Source organism: Mustelus asterias, chromosome 12, assembly GCF_964213995.1.
Source record: "Mustelus asterias chromosome 12, sMusAst1.hap1.1, whole genome shotgun sequence".
Lineage (NCBI taxonomy): Eukaryota > Metazoa > Chordata > Chondrichthyes > Carcharhiniformes > Triakidae > Mustelus > Mustelus asterias.
The window spans coordinates 85,596,245-85,618,736 of NC_135812.1; the positions used below are offsets into that span (position 1 = coordinate 85,596,245).

The 22,492-nt window shown below is 41.5% G+C and overlaps 1 protein-coding gene across 2 annotated transcripts in view; it reads left to right on the forward strand.

The window, feature by feature from the left end:
* dus1l (dihydrouridine synthase 1-like (S. cerevisiae)) overlaps positions 1–22,492 on the forward strand; it is a 67,039-nt gene that overhangs the window by 36,242 nt on the left and 8,305 nt on the right. For both annotated transcript variants that reach the window (XM_078225543.1, XM_078225544.1), the window contains exons 11-12: positions 16,102–16,265; positions 20,174–20,211. In XM_078225543.1, coding sequence (XP_078081669.1) covers positions 16,102–16,265; positions 20,174–20,211 — 202 coding nt within the window. The remainder of the gene's footprint in view (positions 1–16,101; positions 16,266–20,173; positions 20,212–22,492) is intronic.

The window sequence follows — 22,492 nt, forward strand, 5'->3', positions numbered from 1 at the left end:
ACTACCCAGCCTTCAGGAGAACAGTGACTACGACATCACACAACCCTGTCACAGCAACCTCTGCAAGACGTGCCGGATCATCGACATGGATGCCATCATCTCACGTGAGAACACCATCCACCAGGTACACGGTACATACTCTTGCGACTCGGCCAACGGTGTCTACCTGATACGCTGCAGGAAAGGATGTCCCGAGGCATGGTACATTGGGGAGACCATGCAGACGCTACGACAACGAATGAATGAACACCGCTCAACAATCATCAGGCAGGAGTGTTCCCTTCCAGTCGGGGAATACTTCAGCAGTCACTGGCATTCAGCCTCTGATCTTCGGTAAGCGTACTCCAAGGCGGCCTTCATGACACACGACAACGCAGAATCACTGAGCAGAAACTGATAGCCAAGTTCCGCACACATGAGGACGGCCTCAACCAGGATCTTGGGTTCATGTCACACTACTTGCCAGCCCACGACTTGCCTGGGCTTGCAAAATCTCACTAACTGTCCTGTCTGGAGACAATACACATCTCTTTAACCTCTGCTTAATGCTCTCTCCACTCACATTGTCTGTACCTTTAAGACTTGATTACCTGTAAAGACTCGCATTCCAAGCATTATCTTGTAAATTGAGTTTGTGTCTTTATATGCCCTGTTTGTGAATACAAGTCCTCACTCACCTGAAGAAGGAGCTTGAGGCTCTGAAAGCTAGTTCTGCCAAATAAACCTGTTGGACTTTAACCTGGTGTTGTGAGACTTATTACTGTGTTTACCCCAGTCCAACACCAGCATCTCCACATCATCAATAAAGGAGACAGTCAGGTGAGTAATCTGAGGACAACTGAACTGATAATGCTCATTTAATGCTATCAATAAAAGTTAAAATGATCTTCATTGTGTCCACTGACAGTTCTTAAATTGACAGATAATTAATAGGTTTAATAAATAGAAATGATTTAATTGAACAAAGTGCCTGAGAATGAGATATCTATAGTGCTGCCTCAGCAACAGTCAAGGCATGAAATGTCTCGACACTGACAGAGGGATTTGATAGTGAAGCTGCAAAATATTGGAAAAATACTTATAGAAATCTTTAATTGCTGAGCTCAGTGAGAGACTTGAAACATAGAACATAATTTGGCCTGAACTCACCTCCATGAGAAGATTCAATTATTATTTTCAATTTTACAATGATTAAAAGGTCTTTTGGAGCCGAATCAGCACTAAAACTTTGGTAATCATTAAGTGTTCTAATCCAAGTGATTTATAGTGAAGGAAAATTGCTGCCTTCTTTACTCAACTTATTAAAATACTGATAGGAACAACAGTAAGGTAGATGATGCCAGCATTCTTTGATTTATATTGCATTGTTGTAGGTAGTAGTGCATGCAGTTTAACGTGGTAAATGAGTGAAATGAGGCATTTAGTTATCAAATAAGCGAAACTGCTGTAGCAGGAAGCAATGTGCACGCACAACACCTATTTCATATTCTTTCGCCCTCGGTTTCAGTCCTACCCGGGTACAGTTACTATTTGAAATGTTTTTGGTTGTGACATATACCTGTAGTACCCAGAATCTGGATCCACTTCCATTAATTGGTAGGAGGTGCCATTTTATGGATGAGGCTCATTTTGCACTGTCTTCTGATAGTAAACATTTACGCATAGATAAAACACCAACATGCTTAAGTCTGTCATGTATTACTGTGAGTCGTGCTATATACGTTGACCAGGCATATAAGATGACCCCATTTTTTCAGTGTCAAAATTCATATTTAGGTCTATGCACATTGTATAAGTTGACCCCCTTTTCCACTAAGAAATACTATGCTTGCATTAGGAGTCAGCCTCGATTCATCACAAATTAATTCCTATACCTTAGGATTTGCATGGGTATATAGGACATGCTCAGACATAGCTGACTCTTCTTGGCAAACGATGAACAGATTATCTTGCAAAAAGAATGAAGTATGAAGCTGTTTTCAAGCTTAAAGTTGTAACCTTTGCTAACTTGTCCAATAACTGTGCTGCAGAGAGGGAATTTAGTGTTAGTAAAAAACTAGCGGGAGAAGGGAATTCACCCTAAAGAAGATACCCAAGACTAAATGTATTATGAGAACAATGAGCAGCTGCTGGCCTGATGTTGAAAGGCATGTATCAGAATGTGTCCTTGAAAAGCGACAGAATGATTATGACGTCATCATAAGTGCAACGCACATGTATGAACTTAGGTGGGTCAAATCAACCCCTGAATCCAGCGAAGATTTCAGAGCAAAAGCTGGTTGGTTTGGCCACTTTATGAAACAAAATTGCCTGGTGTTATGGCAGAAGACCAAGATCGCTCAGAGACTACCAACTGACCTTGATGCCAAAATTACCAGTCTAAAATGATTCAACTTCGGAAGGCAAAAACTTGTGTCCAGTATGTCACATTGGCAATATGGATGAAACGCTCTTGAATTTTAATCTGCCTAGCAACCAAAGAGTGGAAAACTTTGAAAATCATTCTAGGGGACACATCAGTATATGAGAAGGCAAGAGCACGGCCGACTGAACAAAATTAAAGCCTGTGGTAATTTTCAAACACAAAATCTGTGCCAAAAATCAAGTTCCTTGCAGGAGATTGTTTATGACAATGGTTGAATGGATGAGGATGGAGTATACTTGTGGATTAATAATATGTGGAATAATGTCCTGTGGCTTGTGCAAAAATTGCAGCTTATTAATGTGGGACATGACACCGGGGGGGGGGGGGGGGGGGGGGGGGGGGGTCGGGGGGTCTAATGTCCTAGTTCAGTCTTTGGATGTTTGCCTTAGTGAGCCACTTGTACTGAATGAAATAGGTGGATGGTTGATGGAGAAAAATCAGCAGAAGAATGCATGCTTGATGTTTGTAGTTTCATTATCAAATTGTGAAATGCAATTCGTGCGCTTAAGTGTCAGCGGATTGTTCAAAAAATGCAGAGTATCCAATTCAATGGATGGAGAGGAAGATGATCTCTTGTGGTGGGATGATTCCAATAGGGAAAGCACCAAACTTGATCCAGAGTGGAATCCTTACAATGATGCCATACTCAAATGACTCAGAATGAATTTGAAGAGCTCTTTAAAGTGTATGCCAAAAACAATGAATTTGATCTTTTTTTAAAACGTGGTGAAAGATATCCTTGTAGAATTAATTCAGTCAATAAAATGTGTCACATTGTTATTTGAATTACCATTGTTATTTGTTTTAGCCACATTCCAAAATGGCAACTACCTAAACCAGCACAGGTGGTTCTCATTTTATACTCGATGTATATGCCATTCCCAATTTTTAAAAGATTTTTTGAGGCTTCAAAGGTCGACTTTGCGCCATTATATACGGTATCCATTTAATAATGAGATTTATTCTCAGGCTTTAGGGAGGAAGGATGAAGTGTCAGAGGTAATTTTAACTTTAGGTGAGAGTTCTCGATGGGACAGTGTTGGATTGGCCTCCTGTAATACACTTCTGATTTTGACTTCCGTTGATGGACCTCCTCTCTTTTCAACATGAGTCCAGCATTTAGTTGCTTGAGATCTTGGCCTTGATTCATTGGAGCATTGGTGCTGTCTTCAAACTGTTTCAGCATCTTTATGGTTCCTTACTGCCTGTCCTGATAAGGCAGCTGCCTCCTCTCCAGACACCTTTTGGAATTCTCCCTTTTATATTGCAGGCCTTTTTTTTTTGCAGCGGGAAACTTGTTGGAAGCCCACCATGTATCTCAAGTGACTCCTGATCTGGGGAAATGAATTGGGGTTGGTACAGATTCAGAGGTCTAACAGCGTTGGAAATCAATCCCAAAGAGAAGAATCCAAAAACTCAATAGTGTTTACCCCAATCCTTTACTGAAACCTCAAAGACTGTGGTATTATTCATCTACAACAGTATTCAGGCTTTTAATATGCAAATTTGGTGTAATCTAATATCTACTTGTAGATTTATTTCATTTCTTTTACTTTTTTCACTCTGTATGGTGTCATCTGTTTTAGAAATGAGGAAACTTTTCTTAGTTTCAGTAGGTAGGTGGCCAGCCCATTGCCTCCCTGACCACCCCCCACCCCCATCCTGTGTCCCATATTACAGGGGGCAGGTAAGGCATTCAACAGCTTACCTATCCTTTAAGCTTTTTGAGACCCTTATGTGCCTTAACCTTTAGCTGCCACCTAAAGTCCTCAAGCTACCTCCACTGCAATTTTACAGTCTGCTGGGGAAGGCAGGGTAATGGCGAGCAGCCCAACAGCTTTCACTGTGCAGGCTGTTGGATGGCAGGAAGGGACTTAGCTCCTTTGGGGGTCCCTTGTGCCCATCCCCACCCAAGATCGTATCCCTGCTTTATCCGTCTCCATGTACTGTGCCCCACCCCACACCTTCTTAAACCCAACCTATCGCTAAAGAGTGGGAGTTCCTCTCTGACCCAAATAATGCCTCCAGCATATTGTCGCAGCAGGGCAGCCGGATTTCTGTTTGGCACATTGCTGATGGTCCTTTTGGCTGGGGGTCAGGTAATCTGTTCCTCTGTAAAATTCACCCCATTGTAAAAATTAAGTTCCTGATGGGAAGTAGCGATCTGCTGTGCAGAGATGCCATTCTATTGTGCTGCAAGTCACACATCCTGCTGCCTTCCTTTGAAATTCTGATGTTGTAATTCCTTGCTTGGCTTTGGTGGATAACTCACATAAACAGGCATGGCCAGTGTCCAGCATTGCCAAGGCAATAATGATTGAAAATGTGACTTACAAGGTCAGTTCATCAATACCCCTGACCATTATGGGTGAGTGCTTCAGGAATCCATGTCACCTTTGGAGGAAAATCCAAATCACAAAAATGGACAAGATCCTAGGTGTTGGGTTACCACTGAATTTTCCTACCCATTATTAAAGTGGCAGTGACTATTAAAGTGGCAGTGATGATGAAGATTATTCTGCCTTTAGGTGTCTTTGTTTATATTTTGAAGAGTATTTTTTCAGTCACAAGGGTTACTCATGGAATAATCTGTCTTGTGTTTAAGTGTGTCAAATTCTACGAAAATGTTTACGAAAATTACAGTATTCTTGCCTTTTACTTGAACATGAGATTTCTGATAATGTGGATGAATCGGTTGTTCCCACTGTAATGGAAAAGTACTCTGTCTGCACAAAAAATTATTTCCTCAATGCGTTCAGGTTGAAGAACCCCTAGATTAATGTGGCCTTCTCAATTTTGAAAGTTCAAAGTTTATTTATTGGTCACAAGTAGGCTTACATTAACACTGCAATGAAGTTACTGTGAAAGTCTTCTAGTCACCACACTCTGGCGCCTGTTCAGGTACATTGAGGGAGAATTTAGCATGGCCAATGCACCTAACCTGCACATCTTTCAGACTGTGGGAGGAAACTGGAGCCCTCGGAGGAAACCCACGCAGACACGGAGAGAACATGCAAACTCCGCACAGACAGTGACCCAAGCCGGGAATCGAATCTGGGTCTCTGACACAGAGAGGCAGCAGTGCTAACCACTGTGCCACCGTGCTGTCCCACATCACAACAATGAATTGTTGTTAACCAACATGTGCCTGGATAATTTGATGGTGCAGTGGAATCATTGGTGTTCTGAGCTTTTGCACATTGCAAAGACTTGTAAATTCTATCATATAATTTAAAACTGATTTAGCCCTGCTGCTTTCCACACAGTATATTTATATTAGTCAATATTTTGAATTTATCTCTTTTAACAGGTGTCTAAGTATAATTAAAAGAGGTTGCTGAGTTAGAAATGTGCTGCTGTTCTAAATCAAAGTATTGGTGTAACCGTCAAAATTTTCATCAAACATTAATTTTACTTCTTACAACAGTACTGGGACAATGGACAATTTTGTCTATTGGTTTGCAATCACATGGAAACTGCCCTGATTGCATATCTGACACTCAAAAGCTGAGGACAGAGCATATTTTGAGCATAATAGTCAGGGCTGCATTTGAACCTGGATACCAGAGGCGACCAGCCTGTGCACTTCACTACCAAGCCTTCCCAGCCTAATATTTGTTCCTTGTCCTTATTAATAACAAAAACTTTTCTGGCTAAGTAGGCCAGCTTGGTGTCAATCTTGGCTCAATGGTAGTGCTCTTACCTCTTGAGTCCATATGTTGTTGATTCAAACCCTGCTGCACATTCAGAGTAATTAGTCTCAAAAGGATTCGGGAAACCTCTGGCTTGGAAATCTTGAGCCAAGGGTAATGGGGACATTCTCATATAGCCAAAGTCATCATTAACAGGAAGGTAATGGCCCAAAATGATCACTAGTCTAACTGTCACATTTCTGCTAATGCTTAAGTCACTGTCATCTTTAAAGCAGCATATCCATTGAGCCTGCTGTTTCAGATGGTAAGCTCCTTTAATAATGTAAATTTAGGTTCTCAATTTTAAAAAAAACACATGGGAAAGCTCACATGTCCTGGAATTGAATGGTTTAACCAGCAAAGGCTGCAGTTGACCACCCCAAAGCCACACACAGTCCTTGCAGCTCCAGAAACATACTGTACATCGCTATCACCCTGATATTGCCCATCCTCTGTGGCCAGCCTGCAAGACCTAACCACAGGCTGGCACAACATCTGAGCTGCCAGATATTACACTTGTCTGTGCTTGGCAGGCCGCAGAGGGCTGTTCATTCAGCTCACTGCTGACATGGAGCTGTTACCGAGGCTTGGCCTGTTAGCCATTAGGAATGGGTTTCTACATAAACTATGTAAAGATGATCAGAATTCACATACATTGTTGTGAGCATGTTGTTACATAAGAAATGCAGAACATCAGAACTGGCTCCATTGAAAACTCCAATTGCTGTCTTTCTTTGAGACTTCATTTGGATATTTGTGTCATTTTGTATTTAAACAAAAATCAACAGCAGTTTGCATTTCTATTTCACGCTTTGCCTAGAACACCACAAAACCACTTCAACGTGCTTTATGGAGGCATAATCAAGAAAAGGATGCAAATCATTCTGCTGACATTAAGGATGGTAATTTTCAGTTTGTATAATACTGACTTTATGGGTCAAGTGCCCATTGTGAAACTGCAGATTGTCAAGCAGTTTCTATAATGGATATCTAATCTTGAATAATGGCAGTTCTAAGCTTAGACAGTAAGTTAAAAAATTCCCTGTAGGCTACACACAGCACTCCTATATTGTACATTTTCTGAAACTGAATATGGTAATTGAGCAGTGATTGTGAGAGTCCTGATTTGTTGGAAAAACTTTAGTTAAAGAAGTATGGTTCACAAGTTTGTAAACGAATATCCATGATTTTAATCTACTTGTTTTTGTTCAAATCATTATGTTGTTTGATTTTGAATTGATTTGATTTATTGTCACATGTATTAGTATACGGTGAAAAGATTTGTTTCTTGTGCGCTATACAGACAAAGCATACGTATGTAGGGAAGGAAAGGAGAGAGTGCAGAATGTAGTGTTACAGTCATAGCTAGGGTGTGGAGAAAGATCAACTTAATGCGAGGTAGGTCCATTCAAAAGTCTTATGGCAGCAGGGAAGAAGCTGTTTGTGCGTCTGTTGGTATGTGTCCTCAGATTTTTATATTTTTTCCTGATGGAAGAAGGTGGAAGAGAGTACGTCCGGGGTGCGTGGGATCCTTGATTATGCTGGCTGCTTTTCCAAGGCAGCGGGAAGTGTAGACAGTGTCAGTGGATGGGAGGCTAGTTTGATTGATAGACTAGACTTCGGTCATGTCCCTTTGTAGTTTCTTGCAGTCTTGGACAGAGCAGGAGCCATACCAAGCTGTGATACAACTGGAAAGAATACTTTCTATGGTACATTTGTAGAAGTTGGTGAGAGTTGTAGTGGACATGTCCTTAGTCTCCTGAGAGAGTAGAGGCATTGGTGGGCTTTCTTAACTATAGCGTCCGCTTGTGTGATCTTGAAGTAGATTTTTCTCTAGGATGTTCCTTTTAAATATTTTATGTTAAGAATTATGCTTCGCAAGTCAACTTGTTAATTGTTACAAACTAGTTTTTCAGTCACTGCTGCTTTCCTCATTAAATCACCACTAAATTATTGAGGACCTGCCACTGTAGTACATAATAATTAATGTTAGAGGAGGCTAAAGGTGAAGGGACTATCGTAGGATAATTGTTTTATATTTCAAAAGAATTATGTATGTAATGAAAAATAAAGTCAACTGTACAGATTAGAGATTACAGAATTGCACATCAATAGGATTCTAAGAAACTTCCAGCAATTAGTTTTGCTTTATATGCATATATAAAACGTGACCGAAATTCCATGGGGATTCCACTGATTTCCTAATGTCAATTATTTGCTCTGTTTCCCTGGGGTTCCTGCTGGTTTTCCACTGGAGTTATGTTGTGACATTGAAGGAATTTCAATCCCAAATTCTTGAGAGACAAAGACTAAGTGAACATAGCTATAAATGCATTGCTCAGAAACCATTAACTTATAACAGATATGTGAAGAGAAAAAGATTGGTGAAAACAAATGTAGGTCCCTTACAGTTGGAATCGGGTGAATTCAGATTGGGCAACAAAGAGATGGCAGACCAGCTGAACAAATACTTTGCACCTGTCTTCATTAAGGAGGACACAAATAACCTTCCAGAAATACTAGAGGACAGAGGAACTGAAGGAAATCCTTGTATTGGGGAAATTGCTGGGGTTAAAACCCAATAAGTCCCCAGGGCCTGATACTTTGCATCCCAGAGTACTTAAGGAAATGGCCCTAGAAATAGTGGATGCATTGGTGATCATTTTCCAGCATTCAATAGACTCTGGAAGAATTCCAATGGGTTGGAGGGTAGCTAATGTAACCCCACTTTTTTTTAAAAAAGAGGGAGAGAGAAAACGGGGAATTATAGACCGATTAGCCTGACATTGGTGGTGGGGAAAATGCTGGAGTCACTTATTAAGGATGTAATAATTGAGCATTTGGAAAGCGGTGACAGGATTGGTCCAAGTCAGCATGGATTCACTAAAGGGAAATTGTGCTTGACAAATCTGCTGGAATTTTTTGAGGATATAACCAGTAGAGTGGACAAAGGTGAACCAGTGGATGTTGCGTATCTGGACTTCCAAAAGACTTTTGATAAGGTCCCACACTAAAGATTAGTGAGCAAAGTTAAAGCTCATGGTATTGGGGATAATGTATTGACGTGGAAGAGAACTGGTTGGCAGATAGAAGCAGAGAGCGGGAATAAACGTGTTCAGAGTGGCAGGCAGTGACTAGTGGGGTACTGCAGGGTTCCGTGCTGGGACCCCAGCTGTTCACAATATACATTAATGATCTGGACGAAGGAATTGAATGCAGTATCTCCAAATTTGCAGACAACACTAGGTTGGGTGGCAGTTTATGCTATGAGGAGGATGCTAAGAGGCTGCAGAGTGACTTGAACATGCTGATTGAGTGGGCAAATAGTTGGCAAATACAATATAATGTGGATAAATGTGAGGTTATGCACTTTGGTGGCAAAAAAAGAAGACTATTATCTGAATGGTAGTAGTTTCAGAAAAGGGGAAGTGCAACATAACCTGGGTGTCTTGGTGGAACAGTTGCTGAAGGTGGGCATGCAGATACAGCAGGCAACGTGGAAAGCTAATGGCATACTGGCCTTCATAGCAAGAGAATTTGAGTACAGGAGTTAGGATGTCTTGCTGCAGTTATACAGGGTCTTGGTGAGGCCACACCTTGAGTATTGTGTGCAGTTTTGGTCTCCTGGTCTGAGGAAGGACATTCTTGCTGTTGAGGGAGTCCAGCGAAGGTTCACCAGACTGATTCCCGGAATGGCAAGACTGACAGATGAAGAAAGACAGGATCGACTGGACTTGTACTCACTGGAATTTAGCAGAATGAGAGGGGATCTCATAGAAACATATAAAATCCTGATGGGACTGGACAGGCTAGATGCGGGAAGAATGTTCCCAACGTTGGATAAGTCAAAAACTAGGGGTCAGAGTCTAAGAATAAGGGGTAAGCCATTCAGGACTGAAATGAGGAAGAACTTCTATCAGGGCCTGATAATCTACATCCCAGAGTACTTAAGGAAGTGGCTCTAGAAATAGTGGATCCATTGGTGGTCATCTTCCAGGATTCTATAGACTCTGGAACAGTCCCTGCAATATTCAGAAAGGGAGGTAGAGAGAAAACAGGGAACTATAGACCAGTAAGCTTAACAACAGTAGTCGGGAAAATTCTCGAATCCATTATCAAGGACTTTGTAGCAGAGCATTTAGAAAGTGGTGGCAGGATCAGACAGAGTCAGCATGGATTTATGAAGCGGAAATCTTGCTTGACAAATCTGTTGGAATTCTTTGAAGATGTAACTTGTAGAGTTGACAAGGGGGAACCAGTCGATGTGATATGTTTGCACAAGAGATTATGGTGCAAGATTAAAGCACATGGGATTGGAGGAAGTGTATTGAGATGGATAGAAAACTGGTTGGCAGAGAGGAAACAAATAGTAGGAATTAATGGGTGCTCTTCAAATTGGCAGGCAGGGTGCCACAGGGATCGGTGCTGGGACCCCAGTTATTCACAATATAAATGATTTGGATGAGGGAACAAAGTGTAACATCTCAAAGTTTGCAGATGATACCAAGTTGGGTGGGAGGGTGAACTGTGACGAGGATGCAGAGATCCTTCAGAATGATCTGGACAGGTTGGGTGAGTGGGCTAATCAATGGCAGATACAGTATCATTTGGATAAGTGTGAGGTTATTCACTTTGGAAGCAAAAACAAGAAGGCAGATTATTACATGAATGGCTGTAAATTGGGAGATGGGAGTGTGCAGCAGGACCTGTGCACCAGTCACTGAAGGTAAGCATGCAGGTGGTAAAGAAGACAAATGGCATGTTGGCCTTCATTGCGAGAGGTTTCGAGTACAGGAGCAGGGATCTGTTGTTGCAACTATACAGGGCTGAGGTGAGGCCACACCTAGAGCATTGTGTGCAGTTTTGGTCTCCTTTTCTGAGGAAGGATGTTCTTGCTCTCGAGAGAATGCAGCGAAGGTTTACAAGGCTGATTCCGGGGATGGCGGGGCTGATGTAGGAGGAGAGATTGACGAGGCTAGGATTGTTTTTGCTGGAGTTCAGATGAATGAGGGGGGATCTCATAGAGACTGATAAAAGTCTAACAGGTCTAGACAGGATAGATGCAGGGAGGATGTTCCTGATGGTGGGAGAGTCCAGAACCAGCGGTCACAGTCTGAGGATTCAGGGTAGACCATTTAGGACGGAGGTGAGGAGACATTCTTTTCACCCAAAGAGTGTTGAGCCTGTGGAATGTATTACCACTGGAAGTAGTTGATGCCAAAACATTGAATGTATTCAAGAGGCAGCTGGATATAGCACTTAGGGCAAATGGGATCAAAGGTTATGGGGAAAAAGCAGGATTGGGCTGTTGATTTGGATGATCAGCCATGACCGTGATGAATGGCGGAGCAGGGCCAAATGGCCTCCTCCTGCTCCTATTTTCTATGTTTTTATGTTTCTTCACTCAGAGTTGTGAACCTGTGAAATTCTCTACCAGAGAAAGCTCTTGGGGCCAGTTCATTAGATATGTTCAAGAGGGAGCTGGACATGGCCCTTGCGGTTAAAGAGATCAAAGGGTATGGAGAGAAAGTGGAAGTGGGATACTGAAAGTGTATGATCAGCCATGATCATATTGAATGGTGGTGCAGGCTTGAAGGGCCGAATGGTCTTCTGCATCTATTTTCTATGTTTCTATCTGAAAGCATTTCTGCGTCACATTGGTATGCAGCTAATGGTGACAAATAATGCCTGATTGATTCCAAGTGCTGGACTGATGCTGATAACTTTCAATCCCACTTGACGGAGAAAAGTTGATTGGTTTTGTAGCTCACTGGCAATCTCGCAAGCAATTTTGATTCGTTTGTTTGCTTTAGCATTTTCTTGTTTGAGACTAAAGGCAGTTCTTATCATTATATCTGTGGAGAGTGAAACAGGGTTAGCGTTTCAGGATGATGATCTTTGACCTGAAAGGCTAACATTGTTTTTCTCTCTGCACAGATACTGCCTGAGCTGCTGTGTATTTCCAGTATTTTCTGCTTTTATCTTGGATTTCCAGCATCTGCAGTATTGCACATTGCTGATGTAGATTCTGGCCTTTTAAGAAAAGTAAAGTTTATTTATTAGTCACAAGTCAGGCTTGCATTAAAACTGCAATGAAGTTAGTATGAAATTTCCCAAGTCCCCTAGGGCAGCACGATGGCTCCAGTTTCCTCCCACAGTCTGAAAGACGTGCTGGTTAGGTGCATTGACCCGAACAAGCGCTGGAGTGTGGCAACTAGGGGAATTTCACAGTAACTTAATTGCAGTGTTAATGTAAACCTTACTTGTGACTAATAAATAAACTTTAAAAATAACTTTAGTCGCCACACTCCGGCACCTGATCAGGTCAATACACCCAACCAGCACGTCTTTCAGAATGTGGGAGGAAACCGGAGCACCCGGAGGAAACCCACGCAGACAGAGGGAGAACGTGCAAACGCCACACAGTCAGTGACCCAAGCTGGGAATCGAACTTGACCCTGTCAGGCAGCAGTGCTAGCTACTGTGCCGCCCCTAGAACTTCTGGTATTGGAGTTTGTTCTTGATCATGGTCCTTCCACTCAATGAGGAGAAGTAGGATGGATCAAATTACCACTGACAGAGGAACTGTAGGAAATATGTTCATTGCCTTCTCAGCAGAGTTTATAGGCACAGAGCTATATTCCTGCAATTCATCAAGGAACATTTCAAAAGCAAACTTCAGTTCTCTAGAGAGGTGGTGACAGCATTGTCAGACCCTGCAGGAAGGCCCGCAGCTAACAGCTGTGCTAATGCAATTTGCCTATTGTACTCAAGGCTATTTGAACTTCTTTGCCTCTTGTTCCTTCCAAGTTGCCAGATTGAATATTGACAAAGTTGGTTAGTCTACCACCCATGCTTGTATTAAACATACGATATCATGCCAACGTATTTGTTATTTTCCCAACAGGCACCCCAAAGTAGCAGGATGGAGCTCTGTTCTTTACACAGTTAATGTCTGACTCTCTCACACAGTGCAACCTCTTTCATAAATTTGCAGCTGATGTGTGATGACCAGAGCAGTTGCCAGGATGCTTTTTTGTAGTGATATTGTGTCAAGTAGCCCTTATGTTATTTGACAATGCACAACAAATTAAACGTGGGCTTCTCAGGAACAGGCGCTATCTCATTGCACTTTGCTCAGGCTGTGAAACTCCATGACATTCAGCTGCATGGGTCTGCTGACTTCTATGCCTGAGCTGCCTGATGGCTTCCTGAATTACAGCTGTCCCGTATAATTGTATAGCCCCTTCTTGTAATAGGATAGCACATGCAGCTATCACTGGGGAAGGACCAGCATGCTAAGAAAGAATACAGTAATAACATTGTGGATGGCAAAGCAGCAGAAAAGTCCAGTGATGTTTGGCAGCAGCTCATTCAAAAGAAATTCAAGTGGACCATCCCCATGTTAACATATGTTTGACAACTATTCAAATCCTTCCACTCTACAATCTACATATGTTCAAACTCCAGAATTGGTTTTCAGCTAACATTACAGAATCACACTATATGGGCCTTTCATTCATCTACAAAGTGCAACCTCAGTGACCACAACGTGAGAGGAGAGAGGCTGCTATGACCCATCCATGGATTTGTGTGATGCTTGTCATCAGTGTCAACTACCAGGCTGTGGTCAAAGTTGACCCAGTTTAAAAACTCAGCAGCTGCCAGGGCAGAGTGATTTACATTGCTCTCTAGCATCAAGGTGGATATCATTTCTGGGGGTTGCGATATAGCTGCCAGCATATGAGAAATATATGAAATTGTTAGGGGGCCAGACAGGGTAAATGTTTGGAAGATGTTTCCACTCATGGGAGAGTAGGACCAGAGGGCATAGTTGCTCATTTAAGACAGATTTGAGGGAGAATTTCTTCACTCAAAGAATGGTAAATTGTAAAGTCCTAACTATGTTAGGGATTGTGGATTTTAAAAAAAAGAGATGTGGTTTGCACACGTAGATTCAAAGTAACACATAACAGGTTTATTGAAATATGTTTGCTGCACAGAACAGAAAACAAAACTGACAGAAGCCTGTGAAACATCCAATGACGTCATGATCAAGTCATGTGACCTGCTCTTAAAGCATTCGTGCAACCACATAAATATATAACATCCCTCCCCTTTATGTGGTCATGACAACAAACTACTATGATATATATATATATGGGACCAGTAATACTCTTGACACAGTATTAATCATTCCACACAGTCAATAAGAAATTCGATCAGGAGGACATTTATTCCTCTGGAATTTGGCTATCCATGACCCTTGAAGTATGATTTGGAACTTCAGTAGAGATTTCTTCTCTTGGAACTAATTCTGCATCATTCTTGTGGTATAGTAGAAAGAAACAGTCATCAGGCAACTCAGATTCAACTAAGTCTTCCGTAGTAGGATTCACATCACGAGGGCCTAAAGAAATAGGTACTTCTGAAGATGATTCTGATAAATGATTTTGAGGTGACAACAATTGGGGTCAGCATGGTGTTGCCAAATTGGTCCATCTTTGGTTTGGACTGTGTATGAAATTGTTTATGCTAAAACTGTGGCTGGTACCCATTTCTCACTCATGACATAATTATGCGTTAGCACTCGATCTCCTTGTTGAAATGAGTGTTGTTTTGCCCTCACTTCCTGTCTAGCAACTTCAGATTGTTGTTGATTCTCTACTATTTGAAGTTTCTGGAGGTAATAACAAATGTAATTCTCAACTTTAAGAGTAGTAATGCAGGTGAACTTTGGGTAGTCGCATGAGTAGTATTTCTGTAAGATGCCAAAAACCTTGCTCTTTTTAAGCTTTAAAAGAATGTTTCAAGGATTGTACTAATCTTTTGGCTAATCCATTGGTTGATGGATGACGAGATGTGGGTTTTTATATGCTGAATACCATTTACTTTGAGATAATCTTTAAACTCTTGTGAAGTAAACTGTGAACCATTAACAATCTATTCCAGTTTACCAAATCTTACAAAAGTTTCATCAAGTTTTCCAATGGTTTGTTCAGTTGTAGTAGATCTCATGATAACTTCAGGCCGTTTTGAATGTGATCAATTATGACTAAGAACATGTCACCCTGAAACCAGCAGAACCTACGTGCAATCATTGCCAATGATTGTTGTTGTTCAAGAACAGACTAGGAGGAATGATCATTCGAATTCCCCACAATAGACACCCACCTTGGACGGTCATCTCAAGCTTTTTTGACACAAACGGTTTCAAATCAGGATGCGTATAATGTGTTCCAGCTATCGTTTCTTTCAATACCATATCTATTACCTTGCCCATCATTTCTGGTATGTCTCTGAACTTGAGAACCTGTCACAGGCAAGCATCTACTAGTAAAAAAATATTAGCAAAACGAGTGAATGGCATCTGCTCAGTAGTTGCAGGTAAGCATGATAACCTGTCACCATTAGCATGGCACTCAGTTTGATGCTTATATCTTGGGAATGTGCAGATAAGATCAGTAACCAGCTTTGCAATCAGCTAGCAGCTAATAAAGGTATGCCTTTATACGGCCCAAAAATGGCAGTTGAGGGTTGGTGACCATTAATAATGTGAAATGGCAACCACATAAATAACCTTCGTACATCAAAAATTATGCTTCTTTTCATAGTTAGATTCAGCTCTAGTCAGAGTACGCAAAGCAAAAGTAATTGGTTGTTCTTTTCCTGAAGGCATATGTGAAACGACTGTCCCCACTCCATAAGATGAAGCATAGCAAGCAAGCTGTAAGGATGGCTTTGAATTAAAATGAACCAATACTTCAGACTTCTGCAAAGTATCTTGGACACCCTTGTAACACAGTGCGATATCTATGATAATTAGTGTTCGTACTTTCTGCCAATGATTTGCATACACATCAAAATGGCACCTATTAAGTTCTTTCCATTTTGGTCTTGATAACATTTAAGGATACAACACCACAGACATTCCATTGAAATTGTTTACATTATAACAAATATTATTCCTGTTTTCTTTGATAGACCAAAGAATGCTAATTCTGAGAATGGAGAAAAACATACACGTGGGAAATCTTGCGGAAAAAGAGCCTTGGAAGAGGAGGAGGGGAATCTTGAATGCCTATCGAAGAATAAACAGAAAAAGAAAGCCCGAAACCCAAACAAAAGCTTTGATACCTCAGTGAAACGTAAGTTTTCAAACTTTGAATTTGGCCCCATTTGTAACCACCATTTCATCGCCAAAGTGCTTGAGCATGGTGTCTGCCACATCTGAATCCAAGCCCATCAATTCCTGGAACTCCATGTTTAAATGTCTCCAATCAGTTTTTCTCATCTGCCACACCACTGAAACAGCTCTTCACAAAATTATGAATGACACCCTGTGTAACTGTGACAGAGGTAAACTATCCTTCCTTATACTATTTGACTTGTCTGCAGTCTTTGACATTGTTGACCAAACCATCCTCCTCCAACCCCTCTGTCATCAATCAATTGGGTGGGACCACACTCCCCTGGTTCCATTGTTATTTATCTATTTGTAACCAAAGGGACGTCAGCAATGGCTTTTCTTGTGGCAGCTGCACCATTACCCATTGTGCACTGCAAGGATCTGTCCTTGGACACCACCTATTTCCTATCTCCGTGCTGTCCCTCGGCAACATTGTCCAAAAACACAGCATTAGTTTCCACATGTATGCCAGCGACACCCAGCTCTACCTTGCCGCCACCTCTCAATCTCTACAGATTGTCTCTGAACTGTCACACTGCTTGGTCAACACCAGACTCTGAGCAGAAATTTCCTCCAAGTATTAGTAATACCAGCCATTGAGGTCTGGCCATGCAACAAACTCTGTTCCCTAGCTTGCAACTGTGTGAGGTTGAACCAGAACTCTTTGCAACCTTGGTGTCATTTTTGACTGATGAGATGAGCTTCTGTGCATGTACCCATGCCATCACTAAGGTACCCTACTTCCACTTTTGTAACAAATCTGGATCCACCTCTGTCTCAGCTCAGCTTGTGTCGAAATCCTTATCCATGGCATTGTTACCCAGTTTACTTGACTATTCCAAAGCATTCCTGGTTGAAATACCTATGTTCTACCCTTTGTAATCTTGAGCTCATCCAAAACTTATGCCCAAAGGACCATTCGCCCATCACCACGTTGCTTGTGAGAGGAGCTGCAAGAACAGTAGCGGGTCTAGAAGAGCAGCACACACAGGTTGGGAGGAGCCGCAGTGGGGTGAGGAGAGCAGCAGTGGGGTGAGAGGAGCAGCAAGAACAGCAGCGGGGTGAGAAGAGCAGCGCAAACAGGACGAGAGGAGTGGCAGCGGGGGCGGGAGGGGCAGCGCGGGCGGGGGCGAGACTACCAGGCATATGAGAGAGGGAAATTGACATCACACTTGAAATGTAACATTGCTGACAGGCAGGCTGACGTTTGGCGGATGATGTATGTTTGTTAGTCCCCATCATACAGCAGAGCCTGCTCTCCAGTCATCTTGGATTTTTCTGCCACTAGGCCAAGACCTCACTCCGCTCGGACAGTGTGGTGGCCGGTGTGCAATGGCCACCCCACGTTAAAAGAATCAATGCACAGGCATCTTCCATTCCAACCCCACCCCACCCTACCCTACCCAAATGAATTTCGGGACCTGGAACGTCAGGACCCTTATGGGCAACCCCAACAGCAACAGACCTGATTGTTGCATTGCCATCATACAGTTGGAAAATCATGAGCTGTGGGGCTTGCTATTTCCAAACAGCCAGCGCTGCTCCTTGCTCAGATTACTCAATCATGAGTTGTTATCCATTGAGTTTTTAACAAAAGGCCTGATTGCACATTTCCAAATACAAGACTTCCTGCTGCAGCGTTTAAATTTTGTCTTAATTATAAGACATGGGAGGTTTAGTGGTAGATTAAACAGAAATTAACGTGTTTTTGTAATTTGTGAATTCAATAGCCTTCGTTTCAATGTGCAGGAAATAAACCCTAAACAAAAGGGCAAATAAAAAAGAAAGAAAATGAAATACAGTAATCATATACTTGAGCAAGATTGCTCAATATGCAGGAGCATTAAAGCAGCATATAATTGAAGGCTGAATGTATTATAGTAAGATTGTTAACGAGGAGGAAATTGAAGAAAACCATAAGGAGCCTTTGCAAGCCTAATGTTAACAGGAATGGGCAGCAAGTTATAACATTTACACAGAATCGAACAGTTCAGCACTAGAAGAGGCTATTCAGCCCATCTTGCCAATGCTAGCCCCCAATCAATAGTGTCCTGCTCTTTCTGAGTACCATGGAATATTATAAAATGCACGTACATACATGCCTATACATCCTTCAGGTCTGTGCTGTTCATTGCCACATAAGCCCCTAGCCTACTCCCACTCTTCTTGCTCCCTTTAGCTAATTCCCTTTGCAAGTAGTTTATGGAATATAACAGTTGTTTCAGGAAATTATAAATTCAAACCAACCTCATCGTAAGGATGCTTCCAACTTCCAAAAAATGTTTTTCTTTTTCAAGATGTGTGTAATTCCCTTGTAGATGTCATGAGCGCTCATCTTTAAAAGGTGTGGCTAGGCTTTCCACTTACTCTCCTCTCCAGCTCTCTCATAACTTTAATCACTTGTAGATTCCCCCGAACCACCTTTGTCAGAGTCAATAGAATCTAGTTTTTCTGGCATTCTCAACTGTATCCTCTTTCCTAAACATCATTCCATTTGTTCTATGTTGCACCTTTTCCATGCCTCAAATGTCCTTTTTGTTAAAACGTTGAAATTGCAAATGTTGTGTCGGCGATGTCATCATTATCACCTCCTCACTTTTGCATTCAACACCACAAAATATAAAGCCCAGCATGAATTTGTCATTTTTCCACATGCATTCTGCTTTAACAGTCTGTGTAACCTCCATCCAATTGTCCCTGTTCTTTGTTCCAGTGGAAATGTTAACATGATTGTATATTTCAATTTTACCTTCTTTTTCTCCCAAAAGGTACAATTTCACATTTATATCTCTTTAATTGCAGTTGCCATACTTTACTTCACCCTCCCATATCATGTATCTGCCATCCTGCAGTTTCTTCTATTTGTCCCTAAATATAAAACTTGTGTTTAAAAGGTTATTTGACAGTCAGTAACATTTATCCTGTAGCTAAAAGGATATTTATGTTTGTAATTATTGCCCCTAAATATCTGTGGCAAGTTTAGTTTGTATCTGCCATGCAAGCAGAGCAACTTCATACCATTCAGTGCATTCGATGGGAAGACTCGGATCAAAATGCTGTTTTTGTGAAGCTAGCGGAGGAGCAGAGCACCTCGAATAGCAAGTTTTAGATATTTGCTTTTAACTGTCCTTCCGTCCTTTCCTGAAGTTACTGCACTATTTTGTGAGTGTCATTAGCCTAAACATTATGTTGACAGAAAAATCTGTCCAATTACATTATAGTAAGCATTGATATTGCGGCACAGTGACACAGTGGTTAGCACTGCTGCCTCACAGCGCCAGGGAGCCGGGTTCAATTCCCGGCTTGGATCATTGTCTGTGTGGAGTTTGCACATTCTCTCCGTGTCTGCGTGGGTTTCCTCCGGGTGCTCCGGTTTTCTCCCACAGTCTGAAAGATGTGCAGGTTAGGTGGATTGGCCATGCTAAGTTGCCCCTTAGTGTCGGGGAACTAGCTAGGGTAAATACATGAGGTTAGTGGGATTGTTGCCATTGCAGACTTGATGGGCCAAATGGCCTCCTTCAGCACTGTAGGATTCTATGATTGCATTGTGGAGTAGAAAAGCAAGATGAGTTTGAATCGAGATCCATGTTTGCAACATTACGTTTTGGCTCTCCAAATCCACAATGAATTAATTGTTGCTTTGAGTAGTTCAGCCTGACCCTTTTAAGCTTTGTTCGGCAATGGAGATGTTTGGTTACTGCCAACACAGTATTTTGAAGATTGGAAGAATCAACAAATTCTTAAACTTCGGGCCGACTTGTACATTTGCAATTTAATGTTATTGTTTTCAGACGTTTTGTGAAATTACTCGAGTATGATGAAACCAGTTTTTTAAATTTAACTTGAACATTATTTTTTTATTTTCAGCTAAATACGTGAAATGCGAACAGTGTGGAAACCCAAAGGTAAATGTGTGTTTATGTGCTATGCAGATTCACAGTCAGAATACAACCACACAGTAGGCAATAATCCTAAAATAAATCCATATAAATCCATTTATATCCTTATAAAACCATTTCATGTGAAGTCAACAAAGCAACAAGTTGGGATACCTTCTATTGCCCCAGAGCTGTTGTGACTCATTCATTGTATGGAAACATCTGCTTGTTCCAAAACTGGAGTAAAAAGTTAAGGATGTGAAAACAATTCTGACTTTTCTACAGTATCTATTGAAAGAATGCCTTCGGAACAGGTGACAAAAATCCAATTTGCAAACACTTCCCTTGTTTGCTGGGGATTCCCTAAAGTTATTGAATTAAATTTAACCTTGCAATTCATATGGATTGTTTTAAATGTCCCAGTGATTCTGCCATTGATGAGCAATTTTTGCCTTGTTGCCATTTTAAAAATCCAGTGGCACTTTAGAATTATGTGAGCTCGTGATTAGTCAAACATGTACTAACCGGAAGGGCAGGATATTCTTAACAATAAACCTTGATATGAATTCAGTAATTGTTTCATTTTGATAACAGTGCTTCAGGCAATTGTCTCCAGTGAGCGTTAATTTATCTCACAAGAAATGGAGTTGTACAGACCAGGAAACTCCCAAGTTTCATCGACGGTCTGTGTCAGCTCAGCTGATCACAGTCAATGGGAGATTTGAAAAGCTAAAGTTAACCTCAGAACCCGGGATTAGGAAGGACAACATTGATCAGAGTTCATTCCTCTATCCACTAACCAGTGACTACTGCTTGAAAATGTACCTATGTGGAGGAGAAGCTGCACAAAGACCAGAATAATGGATAGTTGGGAGTGATGCAAAAAAATAGCTGACATCAAAGGAACAGTTGACCAGGAGTCAGTGCCCTCAGGAAACAACATGAGAAAAGGGGCAGGGATATATTATTTAATGTTATTGCATAAACCAAATATTAATGTTTTACAATACCTATGGGTAAATAGAAGATTATAATTTCATCTTAAGCTATAGGTGTTGGGAATCCACCCAGTTAGTTAAAAGCAGATTCTAAATGTGGTTTGACTCCTTCATTAGCACAGAGATATTCATTTTTAAGCTGTGGGTCAAATATGGCTCTAGTGATTCTCTGCCATGCTTTTAGCACCATTGAGCACCAGTTTTCAATGCTGTTGCCTTTTCCTCCTGCTTGGCACAAACCTACCACTCTCTTCATGTTGAATACATCTCCTCCAACCTCCAGCTTTGAGTTCTGTAAACTGACACCCATGTTCCATTCAGTATTCTTGAAATCATAAAATCCCTGCAGTACAGAAGGAAGCCGTTCAGTCCATTGAGTCTGCACTGACGACAATCCCACCAGGCCCTATTCCTGTGACCTCATCCATTTACCCTGCGAATCCCCCTGACACTAAGGGACAATTTAGCATGACTAAGCAACCTAACTAGTACATCTTTGGACCGTGGGAGGAAACCAGAGCATCTGGAGGAAACCCACGCAGACACGGGGAGAACGTGCAAACTCCACGCAGTTAACTCAAGGCCAGAATTGAACCTGGGTCCCTGGCACTGTGAGGCAGCAGTGCTAACCACCGGCCCCCCTAAATAAATTTATTAAATTGCTGTTATAATCTAAACCTAAGATAGCAAGCTTCCAATCAGTTTCTTTTGAAACTTGGCAGAAAAAGGTCGAAGAAAGAGGCTTATACATTAGCTTTCTGAGCACAATGCAAAAAGGGTTCAAGTCAGTTCAATATTTATTTACATCTCTGGAGGTTGATATAGAGAACAGTGTTCATCTAGCTTGTATTTCATTTTTTGCTGAGTTTTATGCAGTTGAATATAAACTGCATGTTGGCATTTATATTAGTATTAAATCTTGGCACTGATGAACTTGTGTCTTAAGAGGCAAGTTTATGAGGCAATGCTGCAGATAAGCCTCACTAGCTGGCTGTGCACCTAGAAAATTCAGGTGTGCATTGCTGTAATTTTCAGTCCTAATTTTCTAATGGTTGAAAAGCTTGGGCAGCATGCACTCAGATTCCTGATTATTCTTGCTGGCAGGTGCATTTCTCTGCTAGCAGTACAGACCCCTTAAAATTACCTCTCCTTAGTATTAGCATCGTTATACATACTGTTACTTGTTGCGTCGAAATGGAAGGTGATCAGAGCAAAATGAACAATAATGAATCCGAATAGCATCGTAATCCGAAATCTTAAACTAAACACATGAAGGTGTCTAATGGTAGGATTGTGAGGGCAGCTTGTGC